This window comes from Lissotriton helveticus, chromosome 12 (assembly GCF_964261635.1).
Source record: "Lissotriton helveticus chromosome 12, aLisHel1.1, whole genome shotgun sequence".
In the NCBI taxonomy this organism is placed as follows: Eukaryota; Metazoa; Chordata; class Amphibia; order Caudata; family Salamandridae; genus Lissotriton; species Lissotriton helveticus.
In genome coordinates this window covers 7,937,793-7,960,358 of record NC_136073.1, presented here as the reverse complement: position 1 = coordinate 7,960,358, position 22,566 = coordinate 7,937,793, and the positions used below count along the sequence as shown (strand labels likewise).

The 22,566-nt window shown below is 54.0% G+C and overlaps 1 protein-coding gene across 1 annotated transcript in view; it reads left to right on the top strand.

Moving 5' to 3' along the window:
- Positions 1-22,566, top strand: part of WDR18 (WD repeat domain 18) — a 92,539-nt gene that overhangs the window by 20,023 nt on the left and 49,950 nt on the right. Inside the window, exons 4-6 of the mRNA XM_078671295.1 lie at positions 13,884-14,025; positions 14,809-14,952; positions 18,585-18,649. Coding sequence (XP_078527421.1) covers positions 13,884-14,025; positions 14,809-14,952; positions 18,585-18,649 — 351 coding nt within the window. The remainder of the gene's footprint in view (positions 1-13,883; positions 14,026-14,808; positions 14,953-18,584; positions 18,650-22,566) is intronic.

Below are 22,566 nucleotides of genomic sequence, written 5' to 3'. Positions count from 1 at the left end.
AAGCACTTTTAGCTAGGTATGATAGGGCGCAATTGCTCCAATTCCTGCCTGATGAGCACAAGTCCAAAGCTCAAGACCTAGTGCAAGAGGGAAAGCTCATCTCTAACAATTCCATTAGGTGCGCTTTAGATGCGACTGACACTGCGGCTATAGCCGTCAACACCAGTGTGCTACTAAGAAGGCATGTATGGTTATGAATTTCTGGAATTAAACCAGAAGTTCAAGCTTCTATTCTTAACACGCTGCTTGACAAACACCTAGTTGGTCCTGTGGTAGACACGTCCTTAGAAAGGACACAGACGTGGGAAAATCTATGGGGCCCTACAATCCCCTTCTGGCTGTGGTTCCTTTTGGTGCGCCTTCTATCCTGGAGGGTCCAAGAATACCTCCTCAGACTCTGCCTCTACATCATACAAAGGCAACAATCAGCTCTCTGCTTTCGCAACAATGGCAAAGGTAGAGGGTCCAACACACGTGCCTCTGCCTCCAATACCAAAAGTAACTTACCTACACCCTAATCATGTAACACCTGTCGGGGTGTCTTTCTCAATTCCTGTCCGTCTAGCAATCCATAACTACAGACAAATTGGTGCTAGGAATTATTCCTTCTAGTTATTGCCTAGCGCTTAAGGGGGCCTTAGATCCTGAACCACTACAATATCCGGGGTCGGCGGATACTCTTTACTTTCTCATACCCAAAAAGGACGGTTCTCTCAGACCTCAGAGAATTGAATTGTTCCCTACAATCAGATCATTTTCACATGGTGACGCTTCAACAAGTGCTCCCACTTTTACAACAGGACGACTTAGTCTACTTTAGACTTCTTTATCTCCACATTCCAATACATCCCACTCATTGCAAATTTCTCAAATTTGTGGTTGCGGGGCAGCATTACCAGTTCAAAGTACTCCCGTTTGGAGTCACCACGGCTCCCAGAGTCTTTAAAAAATGTCTGGCAGTAGTCGCAGCTCACCTACGAAGACAACACATTCATGTGTTCTCGTACTTGGATGACCGGTTCATTAAAGCCAGTGCGTACCTAAAGTGTCTCCAGCAAACTCACACAACACTGCAGTTACTGCACCAACTGGGGTTCACAGTCAATGTGTTGAAATCACATAATCAGCCTTACAACACTCAAAACTATTTAGGAGCCACTTGAGATACTCAAAGAGCTCTGGCCTTTCCCAATGCAGCCAGAATTTGCAATATTCAGGCTCTAGTGCTGCAGTTTCAGGACACTTGCCCACTACCGACTTGAGTGTATATGCAGCTGCTGGAAATGATGGCCTCTTGCATCATGACTGTTCCCCATCCCAGGCTCCACATGAGTCTACTTCAGGAATGCTTAGCAAGTCAGAGGAACCAGTCGCAGGGTCTTTTAACTGATCTAGTGTTGGTAAACTGCCGAACTTATCACTCTCTGCAGTGGTGGAACCCACAAGATTTATCAAAAGGGCGGCCCTTTATAGACCCAGTTCCACAGACAATTCTAACAGCAGACGTGTCGCTCACTGGTTGGGGAGCTCATCTCTAAGAACACTCAGTTCAAGGCTTGTGGAGTCAAAAGCAAAAAGCTCTGAACATAAATCATCTAGAGCTGCTAGCAGTGTTTCTAGCGCTCAGTCTTTCAGGCTCACCTTGCAGGCAAAGCTGTCTTGGTTTGCACTGACATGACAGCTATGTATTATACACAAAAACAGGGGGGGCACACACACCAACTGTCACACCTGGCTTAAGCCATTTGGAAGTGGGCCATTCACCACAAAATCTATCTCCTAGCAGAGCACCTCCCAGGAGTAAACAATCAGATTGCCAACCTCAGCAGACAGAGGCAGTAACTCCACCCTCAACTTCTCCTCCCATACTTTCAAAGTTGGGGGTTTCCTCAATCTTTTTGCCACACAGGAAAATGCAAAATGCCCAAGCTGGTCCCTCCAAAGGCAATGCACTATGGATGAACTGGTCAGGGATATTTCCCTATGCTTTTCCGCCTCTCCCACTTGTTCAATTAGTGGTTCGGAAACTCATGCAAACATCCCTCACACTGATTCTAGTAGCTCCCACATGGGCCCGTCAACCGTGGGTTCGAGGCATGTGGGCTGCTGAAGTCATATCTATAGCATAGATCGCTGCCTAGTGTTGGGTCCGGATGATTGCACATTGTTGTCCTGGAAGAGTCTTCGAAGTATCACGAGATAGGTGGCTCCTCCCCTGGACTACAGTGCGCATGGGCATTGACTCCATCCTCAGATTGTTTTTTTCCGCCATTGGGTTCGGATGTAATTTCGTTCTCTCCAGTTCGGAATCGGTATAAACTTTTCAAGGCCAGAAGGCCTTTTATTCAAACCGTCTGTATTGTTTGCGTTCGGTCCCGGTTCACTTCCAACTCAGTTCGAGTCGGATATCCAGGGAGTCGGGTGACTTCTTGGTGATCGAGGCCCTGTCGACGCAGCAAGACTTTCGACGGCATGGAACGGAGTCCGTTCAAGAAATGTCCCGTGTGTGGATCGAAGTATCCTCACATTGACGTCCATCTAGTTTGCAACAAGTGCCTGTCGCCGGACCACGACGAAGCCAGCTGTAAGGCCTGTTCCAGGTTTCGTTCGAAGAAGACGATTCGGCTTCGGCGTGTGGCGCGCCTCGAGGCCCGGCGATCGGCCCCGGCACCGGTGGACATCTTTGACGACGAAGAAGCAGACGAACAAGAGGTTCAGATGCAGATTTCACCTCCAACGGTGGACATCGAATGCGACTACGACGCGGATGTCGAAGGCCAAGACATAGAGGAAGTCGTCGACGAGGTAGGAGACGACGATGAGGCCTATGGGGCCATGGAAGATAGCCCAGAGGAAGGGCTATGCCCCGTTCGAACACTTACAAAGGCTCAGGTCGAGGGATCGCCACATGGCCTTACCCAAGACCTTACACCAAGATCTACGGCCCCGCCTTCCGGCCCGGCTACGGACACTTCAGCGGAGCCGCCATTGTCGAAACCGAAACTGAAACCATCGGTGTCGACAAAAACAAAGATGGTCGAGGCGCCATCGAAACCGAAGACGTCTGCTACCCCATCAACGCCATCGTCTTCAGAGGGGTCAAAGCCTAAAAAAGGTGTCGACCCGGTCAAAGTGACAAAAGTGGTCGAGGCCGTCGAGCCAAGTACTAGAAAGGCCATAGACTCAGGGTCGAGCACGGCAGTCGAGCCAAAATCCAAAAAGGCTGTCGAGCCGAAGTCGGACAAGGCCGTAGAGCCAAAAGCCAAACGGCCCGTCGAGACGACGTCAGGCAAGGGCGCCAAGCCGAAGTCTGGGATCCCGGCGCCGGTAGTCAAGGCCACCGCCCCGAAGCCGTCGGCGTCGACGGCTGCTTCCGTGGATGGAGATCGTAGCGCCCCGAAGAAGGTTGCTCCTACGCCTCGATCGGACGAACCAAAGTCATCGACACTCGGGTCTTCCCCTGGGGGTGGACCGAGGTCATCTGTCGCGTCCACGAAACCGTCCGCTTCCTTTACGAAGCAGGTCTCGGACTTCCTCAAGCGACTTAAGGACAAGGCTTCGGCATCGGAACCGAAGACACCTTCAGCCCCGAAGCAAGCTGTCCCGACGCAAAAAACTTCGACGCCAATCCTATTCACGTTACCGCGTAAGGTGGCGCCGAAGGCCTTCGCACCACGCTCCGTGCCCAAGGACTCTGTGGTATCGAAGCCGATGCACCCGGCTGGGAGCTTGAAGCATCGACCACCCTTGCTAGAGGAGCAGTCGGAGCACTTCATCGATGCCGACACCGGAAAGCTTACGCTTTACAAAAGGAAGATAACAGCATCGCAGCCTTTGGAGTCATTTACAATTCCTCTAAAGCGCAAAAGACCTGCACCAGAAACACCAGTCTTAGTAGAACCAATCGTTCCACAGACTCAAAAAAGTGCAACACCCTCACCCACTTATTCTGATGGGGAGGATGAAGGGGAGCAGGATGAAGAATACAACTTTCCCACCAATACAGAGCCTGATGAGCAACAGGACTCGTGGGTGGAGGCAGGTGATCAAGGGGATCAGCACACCGTCCATGACCCTCAGGTGTACACCATCAAAACGTCTCCCACTGAAGATTCTGCGGCATTTAATGCCTTAATTGAGAGGGCAGCTAAAAACCACGATGTTGAGATGCATGCTGACGCTGTGGAGGTTGACTTCCTTTTTGACACTTTCTCCACTGCTGAAAAGACTATTAAGACTCTTCCAATGCTGAAAGGGGTCCTTAAGCATGCTGCGGACATTTTTAAGGAACCTACAAGGCCAAGGGTTGTCAACCCTAGGATTGAAAAGAAATATAGTCCGGCACCTGGCGATCCTACCTACATCAAGGGCCAGTTGCCGTTGGACTCCTTGGTAGTCTCTAATGCACGCAAAAGGGCGAACTCGCAAACCACGGGTGAAGCTCCTCCCCCAGACAAAGAATCAAAAGTGCTGGAGGCATCAGGGAAGAGAGTAGCAGCTTAGGCGGCCAACATCTGGCGTATCTCAAACACGCAGGCACTCTTGGCCAGATACGACAGGGCACACTATGACACCCTAGAGACCCTGTTGCAACACCTACCAGATCAGTTTAAAGAGGGAGCTGAAATGCTTATACAGGAAGGGAAGCTCATCTCCAACGCTGCTATAAAGTGTGCACTAGACGTTGCAGACACGGCAGCACGGGCAATCAACACTAGCGTAATGTTGAGGCGTCAGGCTTGGCTCCGAATCTCCGGGTTCAAGCCAGAGATACAGACTACCATCCTCAACCAGCCGGTAAACCCTGACAGGTTATTTGGTCCAGAGGTGGATTCCACCCTGGAAAAAATAAAGAAAGAAAGAAAGATACTGAGACTGCCAAGTCCAGGGGAGCTCTACAGTCCCAACAGTTTCGAGGGAACACTTTTCGTCGCTCAGGCAATCGAGGTGTTAACAGAGGCCACATGTCACAGCAGACACAGTTCAATAAAGGTGGGACACAATCCTCGTACACCAAGCAGAGTAGAGGAGGATACCGCGGCAACAGCACCAAGGGCAGAGGCAACAACAACTCCCGTTCCTGTTCCTCTGCCACCAACAAACAGTGACTCCCTGTCACTGCCACCCGACCATCAAACACCTGTCGGGGGGAGACTCCAGCAGTTCCTGCCAGTCTGGAAATCCATCACCACAGACAGGTGGGTCAGGAAACTTATCCAGTTCGGCTATTGTTTGGAGCTCACATCCACTCCACCCAACATACCACCAAGACACCGTCCTATGTCAGCAGAGCATTTGCACTTATTGCAGCAGGAGGTTCTTGTCATGCTGCAAAAAGGCGCAATAGAGCTCGTGCCAGTGGGGGAAAAAGGCACAGGGGTTTACTCCCTGTACTACTTAATCCCAAAGAAGGACGGGTCCCTCAGACCTATTCTGGATCTAAGGCCCCTAAACCAGTACATTCTCTCAGAACACTTCCACATGCTAACGCTGCAGCAGGTTCTTCCATTGCTAAATCAGGGAGACTTCCTCGCAACCTTGGATCTCAAGGATGCTTACTTTCACATCCCACTCCTTCCATCCCACAGGAAATACCTCAGGTTCACTATCCAGAACAGGCATTACCAATTCAAGGTCCTTCCTTTCGGAGTGACCACTGCCCCCAGAGTGTTCACGAAAAGTCTGGCGACAGTGGCGGCGCACCTCAGGAGACAAAACGTCCATGTCTATCCTTATCTGGACGACTGGCTGGTTCAGGCAAAGACAGCCCAGCAGTGCGCCGCCGACATGTCCCACACCATTCACCTTCTTCACAGTCTGGGTTTTTCACTAAACTATCCAAAGTCGCACCTTCAGCCGGCCCATGTGTGGCAGTATTTGGGCGCGACGATAGATACTCTGGCAGCCACGGCTCAGCCAAACTCAGTGAGGATCGACAACATCCAGTCGCTAATCCAGAAGTTCAGACCGCAACACTCCCTTCCGGCGAGAGTGTTCATGCAGTTAATAGGCATGATGGCCTCCTGCATCTTCATAGTCCCGCACGCAAGATTGCATATGCGTCCGCTCCAAGAATGCTTGGCACATCAGTGGACTCAGGCTCAAGGACAGTTGAAAGACCTAGTGTTGGTGACCGGTCGGGCATTCAGCTCTCTGCATTGGTGGACTCCACACAACCTTTGCAAGGGCCGACCGTTCCAAGAGCCTGTGCCACAGATTACCCTGACAACGGACGCATCTCTCCAGGGATGGGGAGCTCATGTGCTCCACTACACGGTGCAGGGACTATGGACGTCACAGCAAAAGAAGATGCACATCAACTACCTAGAACTGATGGCAATCTTCATGGCGCTCAAGTCCTTCAAGGTACATCTGTGCAACAAGGTCGTGTTGATCCGGACGGACAACATGACGGCCATGTACTACATTCAAAAACAGGGAGGTACACACTCTCCACAGTTGTCTCATCTGGACAGTTGAAAGACCTAGTGTTGGTGACCGGTCGGGCATTCAGCTCTCTGCATTGGTGGACTCCACACAACCTTTGCAAGGGCCGACCGTTCCAAGAGCCTGTGCCACAGATTACCCTGACAACGGACGCATCTCTCCAGGGATGGGGAGCTCATGTGCTCCACTACACGGTGCAGGGACTATGGACGTCACAGCAAAAGAAGATGCACATCAACTACCTAGAACTGATGGCAATCTTCATGGCGCTCAAGTCCTTCAAGGTACATCTGTGCAACAAGGTCGTGTTGATCCGGACGGACATGACGGCCATGTACTACATTCAAAAACAGGGAGGTACACACTCTCCACAATTGTCTCATCTGGCTCAGAGCATGTGGAAGTGGGCCATTCAGAGGAACATCTTCCTCATGGCGGAACACCTCCCAGGCAAGGACAATCAGATGGCGGATCTGCTCAGCAGGTACAGCCACCAGATGCACGAGTGGGAGTTACATCCATCAGTACTCCGCCCGTACTTCCAGCAGTGGGGTCATCCAGAGATAGACCTGTTTGCCACAAGGGAAAACGCAAAATGCCAAAGCTTTGCCGCCAGGTTCCCTCACCCACAATCGCAGGGCAATGCGATATGGATGAACTGGTCAGGCAGATTTGCGTACGCTTTTCCCCCAGCACCTCTCATCCCGCTGGTGGCAAGAAAGCTAAAGCAGCACTCGATGACTCTCATCCTGGTTGCTCCAACGTGGGCACGCCAACCATGGTACACCACGTTTCTAGAACTCTCCGTGGTACCGCATCAAAGGCTGCACCTCACACCCAGGCTCTTGACGCAGAACCATGGCGACATTCAGCATCCAGATCCACAACAGCTCAATCTGGCGATCTGGCTCCTGAGGTCTTAGAATTTGGCTACCTTAATCTGCCTCCGGAATGCATGGATATCATCCGGGAGGCAAGAAAGCCCACTACCAGAGCTTGCTATGCAGCAAAATGGAAGCGGTTTGTCGTTTACTGTACAGACCACAACATCAACCCGCTAGATGCATCCATTCCTAACATCATATGCTATTTGTTACATCTTTACAAATGCAATCTAGCATATGCTTCCATTCGGATACACTTATCCGCCATAGCGGCTTATCTTCAAAACAGGCAGCATCTCTCTGTTTTCAGGGTGCCTGCTGTTAAAGCCTTCTTGGAAGGGCTCAAGCGGGTCATCCCTCACAGGACCCCGCCAGCTCCGGTGTGGAACCTCAATGTGGTCCTCACCAGGTTGATGGGCCCCCCTTTCGAGCCTCTACATTCCTGTGAGATTCAGTTCTCAACATGGAAAGTGGCTTTTCTCATTGCCATCACATCTCTACGGCGTGTTAGTGAGCTACAAGCGCTCACTGTGCAAGAGCCATTTATTCAAATTCACGCCAACAGGGTGGTGCTACGCACTAACCCTAAATTCCTTCCTAAGGTGGTTTCGCAGTTTCATGTAAATCAGACCATCGAACTGCCCGCAATCTTTCAGAACCCTGAGACTGTAGCAGAAAGAATGCTCCACACTCTTGATGTCAAGAGAGCGTTGATGTACTACATTGATAGGACCAAAGACTTTAGAAAGACACAACAGCTCTTTGTTGCCTTTTCAGCCCAGCACAAAGGCAACCCCATTTCCAAAGCAGGGATAGCCACGTGGATCGTTAAGTGCATTCAGATTTGCTATCACAAGGCTAAGCGCACCTTAACGGTCCCCCCCCAGAGCCCACTCTACCCGCAAGTTGGGGGCCTCCATGGCGTTCCTGGGTAATAATCCTTTGGAAGATATTTGTAGAGCAGCCTTATGGTCTACACCACACACATTTACCAAACACTACTGTGTAGATGTGCACTCCAAACAGCAGGCAGCTGTAGGACAGGCTGTTCTTAAAACACTTTTTCAGACTTCTGCAGCTGGCACAGGCGGCAGCCGTTAATGGAGGGACTGCTATGTATTCTATGCTATAGATATGACTTCAGCAGCCCACATGCCTCGAACTGAATATGCTACTTACCAGTATGCATCTGTTCTTGGCATGTAGGGCTGCTGACATTCATATCGCCCGCCCTCCTTCCCGGCACCTGTAGCGGCTGCAGACTTTTCTTGTATTTACTCTTAGGCATGGCCATCGCTTACACTATTACACTCCATCTTTGCCACAATGGCTAAAAACAATCTGGGGATGGAGTCGATGCCCATGCGCACTGTAGTCCAGGGGAGGAGCCACCTATCTCGTGATACTTCGAAGAGTCTTCCAGGACAACAATGTGCAATCATCCGGACCCAACACTAGGCGGCGATCTATGCTATAGATATGAATGTCAGCAGCCCTACATGCCAAGAACAGATGCATACTGGTAAGTAGCATATTCATTCACGACCCTGTTGGAGCCAGCACTAGTTCCACATCAAAAGCTGCATCTCACATCCAGTCTCCTCTCACAGAGCCATGGAGAAATCGGACACCCAGATCCCAGGGAACTCAACCTAGCGATCTGGCTCCTGAAGTCATAGTTTGGTTATCTGAATTTTCCACCAGACTGTACGAACAAAAGGCCAACTAGAAGAGCATGTTATGCAGCTAAATGGGAGAGTTTTGTTATCTATTGCAATAATATCAATCCCCTTGCTGCTTCCATACAAAATATCATTTGTTATACTTGCAGCGGTCAGAGTTGGCTTAATCTTCTATCTGCCTACATCTCGCGGAGAGAGCTGCGTATCTACAAAATAGGTAACACTTGTCTCTCTTCAGAGTGCCAGTTGTCAAAGCTTTTATGGAAGGACTTGAGAGTTGTACCTCCAAGCCTTCCACCTGCCCCAGTTTGGAATCTTAACATAGTCCTTACACGATTAATGGGCCCACCGTTTGAACCCATGCATAAATGTGAACTGCAGTTTCTCTTGTGGAAACTCGCTTTTCTCATTGCAATTACTTCACCGAGGAGAGCGGGTGAACTACAGGCACTAACCATACATTGGAGAGGAGTTGGCCTAACGGCTAAGGCGCTCAACCTCGGACCTGGGGATCTGGGTTCGAGTCTCGGTAACGACGCCAAAACCTCCTGTGATTCTGGGCAAATCACTTAATCTCCCCGTGCCTAAAAAAAAAATTGTGTGTCCTCATGTAAAAACGTAACTTGTGCTATGTAAAGCGCTCTGATACCTGATTCGGTTCGGGTCTAGTTCGCGCTATATAAAACTCTACAAAAAATAAAATACAAGATCCTTTTTTCCAGCTTCACAAAGACCAAGTGGTTCTTCGTACTGACCCTAAGTTTCTACCTAAGGTGTTGTGAGGACATGGGTTTAATTGCGGACATTGCTAAGTTAGCATCAGTTAGTATAAGCTTGGCGGCCATGCTGCCGCTTTTGCACACGATACTCTATGCCTTTGTTTTCGAGAATACTCTACTTGTGCGTTTTCACATGAGAACTGTCTGCCTTTCACACTTTTGCTGTACTCTGTGGTATTCGTCTGCACTTAATGTTCAATATCAAAATACAAAGTCCCTTGTTAATGTGCTTTGGTCAGCCCCACGCACATAGACACAATATGAGAGCAGAGCTGCACTACTGAAAATCGAGTGCTTTTAATATTGTGTTGCAGGCATGTTAGGGCACTTGGGAAAAACCTTCCCAAAAGAGAAGAGCTGCTCTTGTCCGGAGATGTAAAGCTTTGCATCTAGACTCGGAGGTATGGGGTTCCCCATGACAAAGCCCAGAGGTCTTCTATAATTACAATTAAGTAGCTCCTAGCACGGGGAGGGTGGTAAGGCGCATTTTGTCCCTCCTCCACTACATTTATAACATGATATCCCGTTTGTATTCTATGAAATATTAACTATGCTCACTAGATTGTGTTTATGCATTTTGCTGCTAGTATTGGCTCATGTACTGCATTATAGAGCAAGTTGGTTAAAATAAACTTTTTAAACTATACTGTGTCTCTGATTACTCATGTTGTGAACAAGTATGAGAGAGTATGCGAAAGTGTTCTTGTTCCTGCGATTCCTGACAGGGACAGAGTGACATGTTCTACGATGTCAAACCCTTGGTAGCTTCGCTGTAGTACGAAGAATGAATGAGACACTATAGCTAGTCGGATTGCGGTTCCACCACTATACACCGAGGTGCTGGTTTCCTGCGCATAGTTCTGTATATGTGCAGAATCCATGCAACAAAGGTAGTTTCTGCATTTCACACCAATCAATCAATTGGTTGTTACCTGTGTTCTTTCCTCAACCAGATTCAGTGGCAGAACAAGCTCTACACACTTTAGATGTTCAAAGAGCCCTTTATCTATATATATAAAAATGAATGAATGTATGTATGTCTGTCTGTCGGTTTGTCCTTTATGCATTACTACACCATTCATCCGATCGCCATGAAACCCTTGGGAAGTTGTGGAGTACACTCCCGCGAAGGTTTCTGGCATATTTTTTTTTTTTAAATATCGGCCCCCCCAGGGCCCTCATAATCTTTCGACTACTGATGTACGCACCAGACAGAAAAACAACAAATCGTGTATCCACAAGCACTCGAATAAATAAATAGAATTAAAACACCATTCATCCGATCGCCATGAAACTTTGGGAAGTTGAGTACACTCCCACGAAGGTTTCTGGTATAACATTTTTTTAAATATCGGCCCCCCAGGGCCCTCATAATCTATTGAGTACTGATGTACGCACAAGACTGAAAAACAAAAAATCGTGTCCACAAGCACTCGAATAAATAGAATTAAAACGACACTTTGAAATGTTTTCCATATTAAAACGAATAAGTTTCAATAAAAATGACACAATGTAAATTCATCATAACGAGTTTCCTTGAATTTCCTTTCTTCGGAGATCGCAGCAACGCGCGACGGGTAAGCTAGTATTACATAGAACAAAGTCATTTTCGTAAGACTAAACAACTTTTTGTTGCTTTTTCTTCACCTCACAATGGCAATCGCATATCTAAGTCAGGTATTGCCAGATGCATTGTCAAATGTATTCGGACTTGTTATGCAAAAGCAAAGAGTACTTTAACAATACCCCCTAGAGCGTGTTCCATGTGCAAAATATGGCTTTCTTAGGAAACATTCCCATAGCTGACATTTGTAAGGCTGCAACATGGTCTACACCACACACATTCACCAAACACTATTGTGTTGATGCGTTAACAAGACAACAGGCTAATGTGGGCCAGGCAGTACTTGGAACACTTTTCCAGACAACTGCTACAACGCTTTGGGAGATTACTGCTGTATAGTCTATGCAAAGCATGTGATCTACAGCTCACATCATTTTACTTACCCAGTAAGCCTCTGTTCTTGGCATGCCAAGCTGTAGATTCACATGAGCCCACCCCCCTCCCCGGGTACTTATACCTGTTGCAGTTCTCTTACTTTATATACATACGCATGGACATCTCTATTCTACTCTTACTAACTCCATTCTCACCCTCTGCGGGAAAACAATTTAACAATGGAGTCGATGCCCCTGCGCACTATCACCAATAGGAGAAGTCACCTACCTCGTGACTGGAAAGACTTCTTCGAAGAAAAACTAAGTGCAAACATCCGGACCCAACACTAGATGGCAGAAGTATGCAAAGCATGTGAATCTACAGCTCTGCATGCCAAGAACAGAAGCTTACTGGGTAAGTAATATTTTCCTTTCCTGTGATTAGCATTAAAACTAAAGTGTCCTCTGCACTAGTTTAAAGAGCACCAGTCTTCTAGGACATACCCTTATCTTCTAGTAAAAATATTTCTGATGGTTATTTTTTTTTTAGTTTGGAATTATTATTGCAAGCTCTTAGCCACCAAGTCTAAAAGTGGCATTGTTGTGGCATATACTTTCAATAGCTAATGTAAGCTTAGTCTTGCTAAGGAACTGCCCTCTTGGCTTTGACAGTGCCTGTTTTCTTTGGTCCTGATACACACTTGGCACTCCTAAAACCTGCAAGTTCAGTGAATCTCCAGCCTGAGATATGACTCCACTCCTCTTCCATAAAGTGAGATGTAGCAGTGACCCAGAAGCTTGCCTGCACTCATGTAAGGACAGACGGGATTGGACACCAGAGCAGGTGTGCGGGGGTTACTGCTCAGATGATGAACCAGAGCAGGATACAGCCGTCCATAGAAAGGGTTTGTAAAGACCTGTTGTGGCTCTTTGAGACGGGGACCTCTTGTACAAGGAAGAGGCTCACGGGAGGAGCCTTGGAGTATTTAAGGTGGACAGTGAGGTGAAGCAGCCCCCTGCGGGCCTTTGGTTCGAGGGGAGGAGCCGCAGAGTATTTAAGGTGGACAGTGAGGTGAAGCAGCCCCCTGCGGGCCTTTGGTTCGAGGGGAGGAGCCGCAGAGTATTTAAGGTGGACAGTGAGGTGAAGCAGCCCCCTGCGGGCCTTTGGTTCGAGGGGAGGAGCCGCAGAGTATTTAAGGTGGACAGTGAGGTGAAGCAGCCCCCTGCGGGCCTTTGGTTCGAGGGGAGGAGCCGCAGAGTATTTAAGGTGGACAGTGAGGTGAAGCAGCCCCCTGCGGGCCTTTGGTTCGAGGGGAGGAGCCGCAGAGTACTTAAGGTGGACAGTGAGGTGAAGCAGCCCCCTGAGGGCCTTTGGTTCGAGGGGAGGAGCCGCAGAGTATTTAAGGTGGACAGTGAGGTGAAGCAGCCCCCTGAGGGCCTTTGGTTCGAGGGGAGGAGCCGTAGAGTATTTAAGGTGGACAGTGAGGTGAAGCAGCCCCCTGCGGGCCTTTGGTTCGAGGGGAGGAGCCGCAGAGTATTTAAGGTGGACTGTGAGGTGAAGCAGCCCCCTGCGGGCCTTTGGTTCGAGGGGAGGAGCCGCAGAGTATTTAAGGTGGACTGTGAGGTGAAGCAGCCCCCTGCGGGCCTTTGGTTCGAGGGGAGGAGCCGTAGAGTATTTAAGGTGGACAGTCGGGTGAAGCAGCCCCCTGAGGGCCTTTGGTTCGAGGGGAGGAGCCGCAGAGTATTTAAGGTGGACTGTGAGGTGAAGCAGCCCCCTGCGGGCCTTTGGTTCGAGGGGAGGAGCCGCAGAGTATTTAAGGTGGACAGTGAGGTGAAGCAGCCCCCTGCGGGCCTTTGGTTCGAGGGGAGGAGCCGCAGAGTATTTAAGGTGGACTGTGAGGTGAAGCAGCCCCCTGCGGGCCTTTGGTTCGAGGGGAGGAGCCGCAGAGTATTTAAGGTGGACTGTGAGGTGAAGCAGCTCACTGGTCTGGAAGACACATGTGGGTGCCTGCTTAGTCCCAAGTGGCGTGTTCAGATAGCATAAAATGGTGAGTTTCTACCAGTGGGCAGTCGTGCCCACCACAGATGGCATTTGTGCTGTTCCTGAATTCATCCTGTTCTTGTGACACTTGTCTTTTCTTCTCCTCCTGCAGTGTCTTGAATACTGAGCAGTCTCAGCTTGCAGAGCCCCTCCATGTCTGGTCCCGGCACACGCTTCCCATCACAGACCTGCACTGTGGCTCTGGCGGAGCCCTGGCAAGAGCAGCCACATCGTCTCTCGATCAGACGGCCAAGGTATGGGGAGTCTGCACTTCGGATGAGTGAAGTGCTGCGCGACAGTGAATTGGTGGCTCTTGATGCTGTCATTTCCTACCGTGGAGAGCCTAGAACCCTCCGCTTAAGGGATGTACAGTATTCCTTTCTTCCTTAGAATCATATCATGTACTGGCCCTCTTCACCAGCGGAGGGTAGCTGCAAATCCTCATTGGTTTGTGCTTAGTCGCTTGTCTGTCTGCAGAGCATCTCGCAGTTGCTCCAGTGTCTGGGGGTGCTGCATGTGTAATCAATCAGCAGTGGTATAAACCTCTGAAACATCCACCTCGGAGTCGTGGGATGGGTTTCTGTGTGAGGGTACAGTACCTTACTTTGTGGCTGTCAGTCATAAAGTACCTCTCTGTCTTACTTTAACTTAGACTCAGTGATACCACTGTTGTTGCAAGGTTTCTTTTTTTGTCTTCATTCATTTACCTCTGTTCTGTGTAGCCCCTGCTCTGTGTGGCTTCTTGTCTGTTTAGCCTCTGCCTCTTGTCTGTTTAGCCTCTGCCCCCTGCCTGTGTGGCTCGTGCCTGTGCGGCCCCTTGTCTCGTGCCTGTGCGGCCCCTTGTCTCGTGCCTGTGCGGCCCCCTTGTCTCGTGCCTGTGCGGCCCCTTGTCTCGTCTTGTCTGTTCCACCTCAGTCTTGTCGCCTCTGCCTTGGTAATGGCTTGTTCTTTGCTTCTCCTTCATATACCTACCTCAGCCGGTTTTCTTCCTTCTTTTTCTGGTCACTCAGTGATTTCTGAATTCCCTTCCCCTACAGCTCTGGTCCATCTCCTCCGGGGACCTCTTGATGTCCATTTTGTTTGATGTGAGGATCATGGCAGTGACCCTTGACCCCACAGAGTACCACATGTTCTGCGGGGGCAGCGACGGCTCCATATTCCAGGTTGATCTCTGTGCTCGGGTAAGTATCCTAGGGGCGGTGGCTGTGCATCATGGGAAGATGCTGAGAGGGGTGTGCGGATGTCATGGGGGTGAGTTGTGCCCTTTGCAGATGTAATCAGCTCTGACATGCATGTCAGGGTGCCAGTCGGAGCGGGCACGCCTGCTGACTGTGTGCGTCATGTGGTCTGTGCATGGCACAGCCCCAGGAGCGGTCACCCAGGGCAGGATCCTTGCCCTCCACTGCCCGGACCCCATGGCCTGGAGTCTGCTCTGTTTGAATGTATTCTTCCGTAAAGGTCTGTTCCGCAGGCTGCTGCTGTGTTTGCAGGATTCATTGCCTGCACGTCTCCTGTTACCAGTTAAGCCAGAGCCTGGCCTCGTTCCCAAACCCTGTACTTTTCCTGATGAAAAGGTTTTTGTGAAAGTAGCTCTGTTTCATCAACCTATCACTTTAAAAAAAATGTCTGCTTTAACAATCGTGATGCAGTACGCACACTACCTGCCCCTGGGAGTACGGTTCTCTCGTAGTGCTGGTTGCATTGCATCAAGTCGCTGATTATCAAAACCTTTTAGCAGAGTACTCTATCAGCATCTTTGCTACCCCGGATGTAATATTTCCTCTATACACCCTTTATTTAGGTGGTACTGTGAGGGTTCTCCTCAAACTTAAGAAAAAATGTGGAGGGGATGAGAGGCATCCTCACCCTCAGATTGTTTTCTACCTTGGACAAGGTGCACTTTTTAAAAGCATGAGACAGTGTATTGGTCAAAACAATATTGGAAAAATGTCATTTGTGTCCTGCTTGGGAAGCCCATGAGAAGCTAGTGCAAGTTCACAGCTACGCCATGACTGTTGCAAGGAGGTGCGCTGCATGGCATGGTTGTGCTGCAGCAGCGCGTCAGGGTGATATTGAGGCTGCTGCAACTTGTCTGGGTGATACTGTTGCTGCCGCAGAAGATTGTCTGGGTGATATTGTTGCTGCCGCTGCAGGGTGTCTGGGTGATACTGTTGCTGCCGCTGCAGGGTGTCTGGGTGATACTGTTGCTGCAGGTTGTCTGGGTGATACTGTTGCTGCAGGTTGTCTGGGTGATACTGTTGCTGCCGCTGCAGGTTGTCTGGGTGATACTGTTGCTGCCGCTGCAGGTTGTCTGGGTGATACTGTTGCTGCCGCTGCAGGTTGTCTGGGTGATACTGTTGCTGCCGCTGCAGGTTGTCTGGGTGATACTGTTGCTGCCGCTGCAGGTTGTCTGGGTGATACTGTTGCTGCTGCAGAAGGTTGTCTGGGTGATACTGTTGCTGCTGCAGAAGGTTGTCTGGGTGATACTGTTGCTGCCGCTGCAGGTTGTCTGGGTGATACTGTTGCTGCCGCAGCAGGTTGTCTGGGTGATACTGTTGCTGCCGCAGCAGGTTGTCTGGGTGATACTGTTGCTGCCGCAGCAGGTTGTCTGGGTGATACTGTTGCTGCCGCAGCAGGTTGTCTGGGTGATACTGTTGCTTCCGCTGCAGGGTGTCTGGGTGATACTGTTGCTGCCGCAGCAGGTTGTCTGGGTGATACTGTTGCAGCCGCAGAAGATTGTCTGGGTGATTTGTTGCTGCCGCAGCGCGTTTGGTGATATTATTGCTGCAGCTCTTGGCTGGTTGGTATTGCAGTTACATAGGTAAGTGCTGCTGGGTTGCAGCAGTGTCTGAGCCCGTGCTGCAGAGGTGTGGCTTTTCAGTAGCTTGGCCATGTGTTGAATTTGTTTTAGATAGCTGGCTGTTTTTGGCTTACTTGTGTAGCAGTATGGTCAGATGCTTGCTTCTGCTGCTGCAGCACGGCTTGGTGGTGCTACTGGAGAGTGGCTGGCGGTGTCAAGAGGTGAAGAGTGGCTAGATGATTGCAATAAAACTCGTGCTAAAGGAGTCTGCCCTGGTTTTGTTGCCTCAGCACCCTGGCAGCATGGCGCAGGTGGTGTGGCAGTGAGGGTGCTTGGCTGTCACGTTAGAGTGCATTAGTGCCACAGACACTGCAACAGTGGGGCTGGCTGGCATCACAGTGGTGTGGCTGGCATGTACAATACGCAGCCCTGTTGCGATGCTGTTACTGAGGCTGGGTGGGTCCACAGCGACATGGTCCACCCGTGTAGAATTGATTTTCAATTGCTGCTCATGCTTAGCAGTGTGTCGCTGGGTTAGTACATGGCCAGGCAGTGGTTGCTTCTGTGGGCCATTAGCCAGCTGCTGGTGGACCCACTGTGGTTAGATGTCTGTGGCCCCTACAGGGACTCCACTCCTTGTGCCGTACAGTTGTGCTGGTGCTGCATCTCGGTTGCTAGGACGGATCAGTACTACAGCAACGTCAAGGCGGCGTCTGTCTGCTACAACACTGAGACTTTCTTGGTGCCTGTAGCCCCCTGACAATTTGAGACTCATTATTTATGCATCGGTGCTGCAGTAGTGTCGTTGAGCAGCGGTGGGGAGTGCAGCCGTTGCTCGTGCCAATGTTTGAGGTGGGGCTGCAGTAGAGTGCTTGAGCAGCGGTGGGGACTGCAGCGCGTCTTGGTGCCAGTAACCCCTGTCCATTAGACACACGGTGTTTGTGCAGGGGTGGTTGGGTCTGCAGCCGCTGCTCGGTGCCAGTGTCGCTCGTGAGGTGGCGGTGTTGCATCAGAGTAGTTGGTCAGTGGTGGATACTGCAGTGTGTCTTGGTGCCAGTAGCCCTTCTGCATTAGACAGTGTTTCTGCAGCTTGGTTGCAGTAGTGCTTGAGACTGCAGCGGTTTAGCCACTCCGCACTGCTGCAGAAGAAGCTCCTGGCCTGGCGTCAGTGGCCCCTTGCCGGGAACTGTTGCCGAGGCCTCCGACTGCTGTTCTTGGCAGAGAGAAAACCTCACTTAAGTCTGTTTGAAAGATTCATGGCTGACACATGCTTCCTGGCAGCTCAAAGGCTCTGCTGCACTTAACTAGGGATAGCACTTTCTGATTTTTTTCCCCTCATTTAAAATACATGCAAAACGAGAAGCTAGAGTTAAAAATAAACTTGGCCATTCTGGCAGGTGCTTCCCCTCCCCTGAAGGCGTCACCTGCTGACCTGCTGCCTTGCACCCTCTGGTAGCCCACCGGCCAGGTCCCTCCCCTTTTATGGTGGCCTTCGCTAGCTTCCTACGTTGCTGGAGCTGGGCCTGCTAGCTCCCTTCATGGTGTAGGGCCCTGGAGCTCTCTGCTGCTTTGTGTGGGGGTGTCCTACTGCAGGCTGTCATTGGCGATTTATTGCTCTTTCATTTTTCTGGGGGTCTCCCAACAGGCTCCCCGTGCTGGAGATCCGGAGCTGGTTGTTTCCTTTGGTTGAAGGGTGGGGGGGGGGGGTTCCCTGCTGCCCTCTTCGTTGAAAGGGGTCCTATTAGCTCCCTCTGCTTGAGCACAAGGGTGGTCTCAACTACCACCTACACCCCCAGGGTCTGCCTGCTGGGGCCCTCCGTCTGTCACACAAGACCCCTCTTGGCATCATCCACCCCCCTAGTGGGGGACCCTTTACGGGGTCCTCTTGCCCGGTTTCTCCCTTGTTGCCAGGGTCCCTGGGGTGCTTTCAGGTGCTTCTCTGGCGCCTGTTGTTCCTATATCAGCTGGCTGTGTCTTCTCTGCGCTAACCTCCATGTCCTCTTCATCCTGCAGCCGGTGCAGCGAGAGCGGCCCTTCCAGATCGAGAAGGAGAGCAGCAAGGTGTTCAACGGCCACAGGTGGGCTCCTGCATGGGAGAGTGAGCTTGGGGGGGGGCTCCTGCATGGGAGTGTGTGCTGGGGGGGCTCCTGCATGGGAGAGTGTGCTGGGGGGGCTCCTGCATGGGAGTGTGTGCTGGGGGGGGCTCCTGCATGGGAGAGTGTGCTGGGGGGGGCTCCTGCATGGGAGTGTGTGCTGGGGGGGGCTCCTGCGTGGGAGAGTGTGCTGGGGGGGGGCTCCTGCATGGGAGAGTGTGCTGGGGGGGCTCCTGCATGGGAGAGTGTGCTGGGGGGGCTCCTGCATGGGAGAGTGTGCTGGGGGGGGCTCCTGCGTGGGAGAGTGTGCTGGGGGGGGCTCCTGCATGGGAGAGTGTGCTGGGGGGGCTCCTGCATGGGAGAGCGTGCTGGGGGGGGGGCTCCTGCATGGGAGTGTGTGCTGGGGGGGCTCCTGCATGGGAGAGTGTGCTGGGGGGGCTCCTGCATGGGAGAGTGTGCTGGGGGGGGGGCGGCTCCTGCATGGGAGTGTGTGCTGGGGGGGCTCCTGCGTGGGAGAGTGTGCTGGGGGGGGGGGGGCTCCTGCATGGGAGAGTGTGCTGGGGGGGGCTCCTGCATGGGAGAGTGTGCTGGGGGGGGCTCCTGCGTGGGAGAGTGTGCTGGGGGGGGCTCCTGCATGGGGGAGTGTGCTGGGGGGGGCTCCTGCATGGGAGAGCGTGCTGGGGGGGGGGGCTCCTGCATGGGAGAGTGTGCTGGGGGGGGCTCCTGCATGGGAGAGTGTGCTGGGGGGGGCTCCTGCATGGCAGTGTGTGCTGGGGGGGCTTCTGCATGAGTGTGCTGGGGGGGGGCTCCTGCATGGGAGAGTGTGCTGGGGGGGCTCCTGCATGGGAGAGTGTGCTGGGGGGGCTCCTGCATGGGAGAGCGTGCTGGGGGGGGGGCTCCTGCATGGGAGAGTGTGCTGGGGGGGGCTCCTGCATGGGAGAGTGTGCTGGGGGGGGCTCCTGCATGGGAGAGTGTGCTGGGGGGGCTTCTGCATGGGAGTGTGTGCTGGGGGGGCTTCTGCATGAGTGTGTGCTGGGGGGGCTCCTGCATGGGAGAGTGTGCTGGGGGGGCTCCTGCATGGGAGTGTGTGCTGGGGGGGCTCCTGCATGGGAGAGCGTGCTGGGGGGGCTCCTGCATGGGAGAGCGTGCTGGGGGGGCTCCTGCATGGGAGAGCGTGCTGGGGGGGCTCCTGCATGGGAGAGTGTGCTGGGGGGGGGGGGCGGCTCCTGCATGGGAGAGTGTGCTGGGGGGGCTCCTGCATGGGAGAGCGTGCTGGGGGGGCTCCTGCATGGGAGAGCGTGCTGGGGGGGGGGCTCCTGCATGGGAGAGTGTGCTGGGGGGGGGGGCTCCTGCATGGGAGAGTGTGCTGGGGGGGGGGCTCCTGCATGGGAGTGTGCTTGGGGGGGCTCCTGCATGGGAGAGTGTGCTTGGGGGGGCTCCTGCATGGGAGAGTGTGCTGGGGGGGGCTCCTGCATGGGAGAGTGTGCTTGGGGGGGCTCCTGCATGGGAGAGTGTGCTGGGGGGGGCTCCTGCATGGGAGAGTGTGCTTGGGGGGGCTCCTGCATGGGAGTGTGCTGGGGGGGCTCCTGCGTGGGAGTGTGCTGGGGGGGGCTCCTGCATGGGAGTGTGTGCTGGGGGGGCTCCTGCATGGGAGTGTGTGCTGGGGGGGGCTCCTGCATGGGAGAGTGTGCTGGGGGGGGCTCCTGCATGGGAGTGTGCTGGGGGGGGCTCCTGCATGGGAGTGTGTGCTGGGGGGGCTCCTGCATGTGTGAGTGTGCTGGGGGGGCTCCTGCATGGGAGTGTGTGCTGGGGGGGGGGGGCGGCTCCTGCATGGGAGAGCGTGCTGGGGGGGGGCTCCTGCATGGGAGAGCGTGCTGGGGGGGCTCCTGCATGGGAGAGTGTGCTGGGGGGGCTCCTGCATGGGAGAGTGTGCTGGGGGGGCTCCTGCATGGGAGAGCGTGCTGGGGGGGCTCCTGCATGGGAGAGCGTGCTGGGGGGGGGGCTCCTGCATGGGAGAGTGTGCTGGGGGGGGGGCGGCTCCTGCATGGGAGAGTGTGCTGGGGGGGCTCCTGCATGGGAGAGTGTGCTGGGGGGGCTCCTGCATGGGAGAGTGTGCTGGGGGGGCTCCTGCATGGGAGAGCGTGCTGGGGGGGCTCCTGCATGGGAGAGTGTGCTGGGGGGGCTCCTGCATGGGAGAGCGTGCTGGGGGGGGGGCTCCTGCATGGGAGAGTGTGCTTGGGGGGGCTCCTGCATGGGAGAGTGTGCTTGGGGGGGCTCCTGCATGGGAGAGTGTGCTGGGGGGGCTCCTGCATGGGAGAGCGTGCTGGGGGGGGGGCTCCTGCATGGGAGAGTGTGCTGGGGGGGGGGCGGCTCCTGCATGGGAGAGTGTGCTGGGGGGGCTCCTGCATGGGAGAGTGTGCTGGGGGGGCTCCTGCATGGGAGAGTGTGCTTGGGGGGGCTCCTGCATGGGAGTGTGTGCTGGGGGGGGGGGGGCTCCTGCATGGGAGAGTGTGCTTGGGGGGGCTCCTGCATGGGAGAGTGTGCTGGGGGGGGCTCCTGCATGGGAGAGTGTGCTTGGGGGGGCTCCTGCATGGGAGAGTGTGCTTGGGGGGGCTCCTGCATGGGAGAGTGTGCTGGGGGGGGCTCCTGCATGGGAGAGTGTGCTGGGGGGGGGCTCCTGCATGGGAGAGTGTGCTTGGGGGGGCTCCTGCATGGGAGAGTGTGCTGGGGGGGGCTCCTGCATGGGAGAGTGTGCTTGGGGGGGCTCCTGCATGGGAGAGTGTGCTGGGGGGGCTCCTGCATGGGAGAGTGTGCTTGGGGGGGCTCCTGCATGGGAGAGCGTGCTGGGGGGGGGCTCCTGCATGGGAGAGTGTGCTGGGGGGGGGGGCTCCTGCATGGGAGAGCGTGCTGGGGGGCTCCTGCATGGGAGAGCGTGCTGGGGGGGGCTCCTGCATGGGAGAGCGTGCTGGGGGGGGGCTCCTGCATGGGAGAGTGTGCTGGGGGGGGGGCGGCTCCTGCATGGGAGAGTGTGCTGGGGGGGCTCCTGCATGGGAGAGCGTGCTGGGGGGGCTCCTGCATGGGAGAGCGTGCTGGGGGGGGGCTCCTGCATGGGAGAGTGTGCTGGGGGGGGGGCGGCTCCTGCATGGGAGAGTGTGCTGGGGGGGCTCCTGCATGGGAGAGTGTGCTGGGGGGGCTCCTGCATGGGAGAGCGTGCTGGGGGGGGGGCTCCTGCATGGGAGAGCGTGCTGGGGGGGGGGGCTCCTGCATGGGAGAGTGTGCTGGGGGGGGCGGCTCCTGCATGGGAGAGTGTGCTGGGGGGGGCTCCTGCATGGGAGAGCGTGCTGGGGGGGCTCCTGCATGGGAGAGCGTGCTGGGGGGGGGGGCTCCTGCATGGGAGAGTGTGCTTGGGGGGGCTCCTGCATGGGAGAGTGTGCTTGGGGGGGCTCCTGCATGGGAGAGTGTGCTGGGGGGGGCTCCTGCATGGGAGAGTGTGCTTGGGGGGGCTCCTGCATGGGAGTGTGCTGGGGGGGGGCTCCTGCATGGGAGAGTGTGCTGGGGGGGCTCCTGCATGGGAGAGTGTGCTGGGGGGGCTCCTGCATGGGAGTGTGTGCTGGGGGGGCTCCTGCGTGGGAGAGTGTGCTGGGGGGGGGGGGCTCCTGCATGGGAGAGTGTGCTGGGGGGGGCTCCTGCATGGGAGAGTGTGCTGGGGGGGCTCCTGCATGGGAGAGTGTGCTGGGGGGGGCTCCTGCATGGGAGAGTGTGCTGGGGGGGCTCCTGCATGGGAGAGTGTGCTGGGGGGGCTCCTGCATGGGAGAGTGTGCTGGGGGGGGCTCCTGCATGGGAGAGTGTGCTGGGGGGGGCTCCTGCATGGGAGAGTGTGCTGGGGGGGGGGCTCCTGCATG